The 8,124-nt window shown below is 41.3% G+C and overlaps 1 protein-coding gene across 1 annotated transcript; it reads left to right on the forward strand.

Annotated features, from left to right (window-relative positions):
• Positions 1–1,062: 1,062 nt before the first annotated feature.
• Positions 1,063–1,395, forward strand: LOC124796057 (glycine-rich protein 5-like). The gene has a single exon (XM_047260144.1). The coding sequence runs from the start codon at positions 1,063–1,065 to the stop codon at positions 1,393–1,395; it is 333 nt and encodes a 110-aa protein (XP_047116100.1).
• The last annotated feature ends 6,729 nt before the right edge of the window (positions 1,396–8,124 follow it).

An 8,124-nucleotide genomic window follows, 5' to 3' on the forward strand; every position in this document is an offset into this window, starting at 1 on the left:
AACATTAGTTCGTCAAAATCGCGGTGCCGGCCGCGGTGGTCTCGCGGTTCTAGGCGCGCAGTCCGGAACCGCGCGACTGCTATGGTCGCAGGTTCGAATCCTGCCTCGGGCATGGATGTGTGTGATGTCCTTAGGTTAGTTAGGTTTAAGTAGCTCTAAGTTCTAGGGGACTGATGACCACGGCTGTTAAGTCCCATAGTGCTCAGAGCCATTTGAACCATTTGAACCATCAAAATCGCGGTGCCATTGGAGAGCCCTGCCCATAATCGTGTAAACTTTCTCACTTAGGGAGAGATGGCGTTTGGCAAACACGAAGGCTGGCAGTAAATACACACTCCGTGTGCGTTATCTTGCTGAAATGTAGTCCCAGGATGGCTTTCCTTCAAGGGCAACAAAATGGGACGTAGAACATTGCTGACATACTGCTGTGCTGTTAGGCTGCAGCAGATGATTACCAAAGGGCCCTCACCCCCCGTCTTGGCTTGTTATCGGCTCTGTTAGAAGGAGATTCATCTCTGAAGGCAGCTCCACTCCAATCAATGTGACTCCAGGCCGAGGAAGTGCCTGGAGACACTCTGCACAGCTGTGAGATACCAACTTAACTGTCACCTGCCTTATGGCCCAGCAATCAGGATCGATGGCCTGGGGCGCCATTTCTTTTCATAGCAGGACTCTGCTCAGAATCTGGCACGATATCCCGCAGGACGACATGCAACAACTCTACCAATCAATACCAAGCTCTTTGTCTTGAATAAATGATCCATTTTTTCTGAATGATAATCATTTGTTTGTCTGTACAAGTTAACATCTCCTGATTTCCGTCACATTCAGATGATTCATTCATTGTGCATATTTTTCTTTTATCGTAGAGTGTCAAATCACACATAAATGGATGTTAGTATTATGTTGTTCTTACGAGTAGTGATAAACCGCGCCTTGCAGCAGCAGATCCCAAGATTATCAGCTAGTCAGGTCGAAATCAGTAATCATTGGTAAAAGAGTAATCGAGACAATGTTTTTCATTCATTGTGACACACAAATGGATCTAATGTACTTGATACGATGACGCATTCACTATTCCTCTGTCGGCAGGCACTGTTCACGCTGCTGCTGTGCGTTGCCGCCTTGGCGCATGCGCAGTTCAGCAGCCAGAGCGGTTCCAGCCGTCCCGGCGGAGGTTTCGGCAGCCCTGGTCCCGGGAGGCCCGGCGGAGGCGGCGGCTTCAGTCCTGGAGGAAGTGGCGGCTTCAGCCCTGGAGTAGCTACCGACTTCGGCCCTGGAGTAGCTGGCGGCTTCAGCCCTGGAGTAGCTAGCGGCTTGGGCCCTGGAGGAGGTCGTCCTGGCTTTGGCAGTGGCGGCTTTGGCGCTGGAGGCGGTCGAGGCATTGGCGGCTGAACGAAGTTTCTATAACGAATCACCTGCACCAGCGACAGCTGTCCCCAAACTATTTCACTTCTTGGTTTCAGTTGACTTGTGCACACTTTAACTATGAATAAAGCATAATAATCATAACTGTGTTAATTACTTTTTCCAAATTTCATTAAAACGGTATTTCAGTGAGGATTGATCAAAGCTAACTGACAGGTTTGGAAGGTGAGAATGGTAAGCCATTGCTGGAAACTTATTCTTCTCGGTCCATGACCAGAGGTTATGTGAATCTGCCTAGCCCAATGATAATGTAAGAGAGGACAGCAAATGGGGGTTTCTACTCCGTTAGTTGGTCAAGGTGTCGTCAGACACTTGAAATATCCACTCTGCAGAGCTGTAGCAGAAATACTGTTGAGGCTTCCGTGGACACTTTTTTTATATATTGGCATTCGGGTTTCAGTGGGGGATCGACATCCGTAGAAATTTGCGAAACGTCACCTGAATAAGGAAAGAGATATGATTAGTACATTCGTAACGCTCGATAGGCGAATATGTGAGCTGTGGCACATCGGATGCAAAACGAAACACCTGGCATGCATTCTGTGGAACAATTTGCTCTCTAGCAGTTATATAATATGTGCCACATGAATCCTAACACCAGATGAAGTGAGACGTCATATATTCTTTTACTTAATCTGTGTACTATGATTCCACACGCTTTCTGGGCTGATGCATTTCTTATCAGGTTCAAGAGCAAGTCGCAGAGAAAAGAAGGTAGTTTTAATATATTCTGTACATGTCGCAGGCAAGAAAGGGCCATTATAACTGACTGTAATTTATTCACTGCTGCTGCTGTTCCATTAACTACAGGTAATTGTTACAGTTCGTACCTCGTCAAGGAGCAAGTCGTTGTCCTTTAGAGTCCCTCAGTTTATATGATGATAAATGTGTTCTAATTTTTTTACTGAGATTAGAACTAAGATATCGACTCTAAGAAAATACTGTCGCAAAACAGTGAATGATAAATTACTCAGATATTCAAAATCATTTCCATTATAGCTAGTAGAGAAGTACGGATGAAACTAGCAAACATTTAATGAATCATCCAGTCTTACAGCGACAATTCGAAAATGGCATCCAACTAAGATACTACTGGAGGTGTGTCCAGGAGCCACACAACATTGCAGCAACGGTTGACATGCATTTTTCGAGTCCTGACATGGAATGACTATTACTCGCAAATTTTATGACAAGAAAATTTTTGGGGCGACTGTGTTTTGAAGCATGTGGATAAAGGACGTTAATAGTAACGGAAGTTGTTATTGGCATAACTGGAAACCTGAGCTCTCCAATGAAAAGTAAGAACACACATATACACAGTATGATTTTTTACTGTATGCCAGACGAGACAGTAGATTTCTGTAAAGTGCTACTACAGCCCACCTTCTCGTCTGTTTGCTGGAAGGTCGCTCAAGACTTTGGATATGATGGTAAGTGATGGCAATCAGAATCAGTGCTGTTGGACACTTGATCCAGTCTGCCACCAGTGTAATCCACATGCAAGCAAGAGCAGATTCCACTGTCTGCTGGGCTAAAGGCCACACATCCCTAAATCGAATCACGCACTCATAATTTACTGGTTGTGGTACACACTAATGAACGCTTGTAAAAATCCACTTCACAGGCAAGTAAAGTTCAAGACAGTGGCCTTGAGATTATCATTAGCAGACTGGCCATCTTACTGTTTTTAAATCCTGGATTTAATTGGAAAATCTTTGGTTGTTGTGTTTTAAGTACTTTAACGATTCAAGGAAAAAGCAATTTGGAAAAGCTAAATGCCATAATTACAGTCTATGTCAAAACTGAATAATTCATGTAGTAACAAAAGCAATATCTAGTCGTTTTGATAACATTCTTGATGTTCGTAGCCGTAACCTTTTAATATTATTTACTACAAATTAATCATTGTAGTCCATTACTTTAATTAGTCTCGCTGACTGCAGTGTGTTACATTCAATAGCGTTACCCTCGTATTATAATATGATTAACTGAAGTTAGCTACTAAAAAATAAGAAATTCGTCACCACATATGAAGTTAGACGAAAGTTCTCAAGCAACGTCGACTGGTAGGGAACTGGGATCTAAGAGTGGTAAGGTGTTTAGTAAAACTAAATTAATATTAGGTGTAAAATTCTTTATTATTATTATTTTTTAAATTACATAGCAGGTGGTATCAGAACGCCACAGAGGTTAAGTTTGGAAACAAACTGTTAGGTCACGATAAATCGAAATCAGGTGGCATGTTAGTGAAGCAGACTCTTACAACGAGTAAAATCAGTCCTCGAATAAGAAAGTTAGTATTAAAATTGTAAAACTTTACTTATGCGGATTGTAAGCAGCAAAAGGGAATACTGATTGGTTGAAATGCATATAAAAAATGTACATATCTGTGAAGCATATTTTAATATCACCAAATAGAACATTAAAAAAGTTTACATACACACACGAAACTTACAACTTTACATTCACAGTAGCTAAACAACCAAAGGCAAACGTCTGTTTCACTAATACGCATAATCATACCAATCAGATAATTTTAACTAATGTTTAACTTTGCGAAGAAGACTTTTGCCTTTTGGCTTTTCACGCAGAGCTGTGAAGCAACCTATTTCACTAACATATGTAATCACAGAAAGTGAAAAATTTTACCTGTACACGTCTGTGAAGCAGACTGAGGGGTTTACTAAGTCCTTTTATGAGCAACGAAATCTAGGGCAGCCGAAAGACATACAAACTAGGCAAAGTAAGGAATCGATTTCGGCGGACTTTCTAGACACTTGCTCGACAAATTCTAAAACAAACACACAGAGTGCAAATGAAACTGACCCAGCAATTGAACACGATGTAGACATTAAGGCATGCAACTGTGTCCATTTGGTCTGATAGTATCAAAAGAAAAAAAAATATTAAGAGGCACTTAAAAAAAGCAGAAAAAAGATGGTAAAACTTTAATTTCAAGAGAGAGATACGCTTCCTGAAAGTGATACTCTCATACAATTATACGAGTATTTGTCTTTGACTTTTATCGCCAGGATGATGATCAACATAATAGCATCGGCCAAACCCGGCCAGGAGAATAAGAAGAATCAGTTTAACGTCAAAATAAACACAGGACAGTCAGAAGTGACAGTTCAGCGCGGGGGTGATGCATTATAAATCCCGACCAACGTTAAAAAAAGAAAGAAACCAAAGCTGTACACCGTCGTTTTTGGATCAGACCGAAGCAAATGTGTGGACATGTACGAGACCACAATCCCAGTTAAGGCAGCAGGAAACCGCCCAGAATCTAACTGCAGAATATGACCCATCACCACACAGGCAGCGTAAAGCTACAACTTCCCAGTAAGCGACAGCTCGGGCCGCGTAGTAAATATCAACCGTGTGGACCGCCACATCTCCACGGAACCAGACAGTATACTGAGCGAGATTCCATCGAAACGGCCAAATCCCCATCCCCCGATCTTGAAAGAGCTGCGTGCTTGCTCAAATCCCTTGTAGAACTGCCCGATTAGGAACGTAAAGAAAGCCATAGCTGAGCAATGATAGGCCAAGAGTGTACTGGAATAAGGAATCGATATCGCCTCTCGCACGGCTCGCAAAGAACAATATAATATGGTAATCAACGTGGGGCTAACAAATATTCGTAACAGCCTTGAGAATTAGTCTTCACTCTACATAATCATTTTCTTCATGTGGGGCACCACAGACATATATTTGTTGGAGGATATTTGAAGATTTCCATGTCAGCTGTGTTTCACAAGCATTCAGTCTGTGATACCTTCCACCATTGGCCAATTGCGGACTTACAGGTCGTTTTCAGGTGCACTCTGCAAAGAAAGAGATCAAAGATACAAATATAAGCTTGACTTACTGACAAACAAAAATAATACTTTACAACAGACAGCATAAAACTGTAGTTGCAAGTGATGTTACTTCATACCAACTCGCCATATATGAGTGGGGAGGGGGGGGTGGGGGAGGAGACTGCCAGCAGTACAGTCAGCCCACTCTCCAACCAAATGGCAACAAATTGAGAAGAAAAACCACAAAGGTAAGGTATTTATTATTAACCTAAAACTTTTTAAAGTTGAAAATATAATGGCACTTTTTATATGTACAAGAGATATGACTTCTTGCAGTTGTAATTAAAAACAGTAATAATATGAGGTAAAACGAAACGTAACTACAGCACATTTAAAAGCATTTAAAATGTTATTCTGAAACACTGAAAATTAAAAGAAGTACTTTCATGGCACTAAAAACTGGACGGACTTGCCCTGAAGTAGGGGATCTGTTGTTGAAGACGCGAAGTTTAGTCGGTGAGGAGAGTAGGAATGTGGTGGTATAACGATCGAGGACTGACACATACTATATATGGGCTACGACAGCACCCATGGCCTAGAAGTAGCACTCTTTGATTAGTAACTAAAATGTTTTTCGTCCTGGGTTCGAAACCTACCCCCACATACATTTAGCTTAATGATGAGCATTGACGACCAAAGACTTCCGGCATAAGAAGTCACCCTCATTCTCCCAACCATCTTGTCATATAGGGTGGAGGAGTGGGCAGAGGTTCAGTTCACTCTCTTCTACTTGAGGTGAGAAACTGCACCTAAAAGCGGAACAATCAGCTATGACCAGCGGCATGAGGTTGCAGAAGGCAATGGAATCCACTGCGTTAAAGACACATAATGTGTAACCACAGGACGTGTGGCCTGTAATTGAAAAAGTGTCATGATGATCTCTCCGTTGCCGGAAGATTCCGGAATAATCCCCTATTCGGATCTCCGGGAGTAGCTGTCAAGTGGGAGGTGATCATGAGAGAAACACTGAATAACCAATGAAACGATAACGTTCTACGAGTCGGAGTGTGGAGTATCAAAAGTTTGAACGTGGTAGAGAAGCTAGAAAATCTGAAAAGGAAAACGCGAAGGCTCAATCTAGATACTACAGGGGTCAGTGAAGTGAAATGGAAAGAAGAAGAGGATTTCTGGTCAGATGACTTTAGTGTAATATCAAGAGCAGCAGTAAATGGTACAACGGGATTCGCTATGAATAGGAAGGTAGGGCGGACTGTATGTTACTGTGAACAGTTCGCTGACAGCGTTGTTTTTATCGGAATTGGCAGCAGAGATAGGAAAAGGACATAGGAATATTGAAAGAGTTATACAGTACATAACGGAGACGAAAATCTAATAGTCATGGGGGACTGAATACAGTTGTAGAGAAAGCAGTAGAAGACAGGGTTGCCAAAAAGTTTGGGCTTGTGACAAAGAATGAGAGAAGAGAAAGACTAACTTAGTTGTGTAACAAATTTCAGCCAATAATAGCGAATACACTGTTCTATAATTACAAAAGGAGCACACATACTTGGAAAAGGCTGGGAGAAACGGGAAAATTTCAGTTGGATTATATCATGGTCAGACAGAGATTCCGAAATCAGACACTGGATTGTAAGGCGTACCCAGGAGCAGATATAGACTCAGATCACAATGTAGTAGTGGTGAAGAGTACGCAGAAGTTTGAGAGATTTGTCAGGAAGACATTCTCTGAAACTATAGATATAGCAATAAGGGATACAGTTGAAGAAGAATGGACACGTCTTAAAAGGGCAATCATAGAGGTTGGAAAGGAAAACACGGGTACAAAGGAGGTAACTCGAAGAAACCATAGATAACAGAAGAAATACTTCAGTTGGTTGATGACAGAAGGAAGTACAAAAATGTTCAGGGAGATTTACGAGAACAAAAATAGAAGTCATTGAGGAATGAAATAAATAGGAAGTCCACGGAAGCTAAGGCGAAATGGCTGCTCGCAAAATGTGAAGAAATCGAAAAACAAACGTTTGTCGGAAGGACTGACTCAGGGTATAAGAAAGTCGAAATAACCTTCGGTGAAATTAAAAGCAAGGGTGGTAATATTAAGAGTGCAAAGGGAGTCCCATTGTTAAATGTAGAGGAGAGAGCAGATGGATGGAAAGAGAACATTGAAGGGGTAAAATTTGTATGATGTGATAGAAGAAGAAACAGGAGTCGATTTAACAATAGAATCGAAATTTAAGAGAACTTTGGAGGACTTAAGATCAAAAAAGGCAAAAGGGATAGATAACATTCCGTCATAATTTCTAAAATTATTAGGTGAAGAGGCAACAAAACGACTTTTCACGTTGGCGTGTAGAATGTATGAGACTGGCGATATAGCAACTGACTTTCGGAACAATATCATCCACACAATTCTGAAGACTGCAAGAGCACAATCATCTTAACAGCTGCTACATCCTAGTTTATAACAAGAATAATACACAGAAGAATGAAAAGAAAATTAAGGATGTGTTAGACGAAGATCAGTTTAGCTTCAGGAAAGATAAAGGCACCAGAGAGGCAAATATGACACTGCCGTTGATGATGGAAGCAAGACTAAAGAAAAATCAATACATGTTCGTAGGATTTATCGACCTGGTAGAAGCCTTTGAGGATGTAAAACGGTGCGATATGATTGAAATTCTAAGAAAAATAGTGTTAAGTTAAGGGACAAAACGGTTGATGCATGATATGCACAACTAACAATCGGGAACATTAAAGAGTGGAAATCAGAGAAGAAAGTCCTCAGAATGAAAAGGGCATTAGACAGCGATGTAGTCTTTCACCCCTACTGCTCAGTCTGCACACTGAAAAGCAATTATGAAAATAAAAAAAA

Source organism: Schistocerca piceifrons, chromosome 4 (genome assembly GCF_021461385.2).
Source record: "Schistocerca piceifrons isolate TAMUIC-IGC-003096 chromosome 4, iqSchPice1.1, whole genome shotgun sequence".
Taxonomy (NCBI): domain Eukaryota; kingdom Metazoa; phylum Arthropoda; class Insecta; order Orthoptera; family Acrididae; genus Schistocerca; species Schistocerca piceifrons.

Excerpts from the sequence above, each read along its gene's own strand:
- LOC124796057 (XM_047260144.1), top strand. The coding sequence starts at position 1,063 with ATGACGCATTCACTATTCCTCTGTCGGCAGGCACTGTTCACGCTGCTG.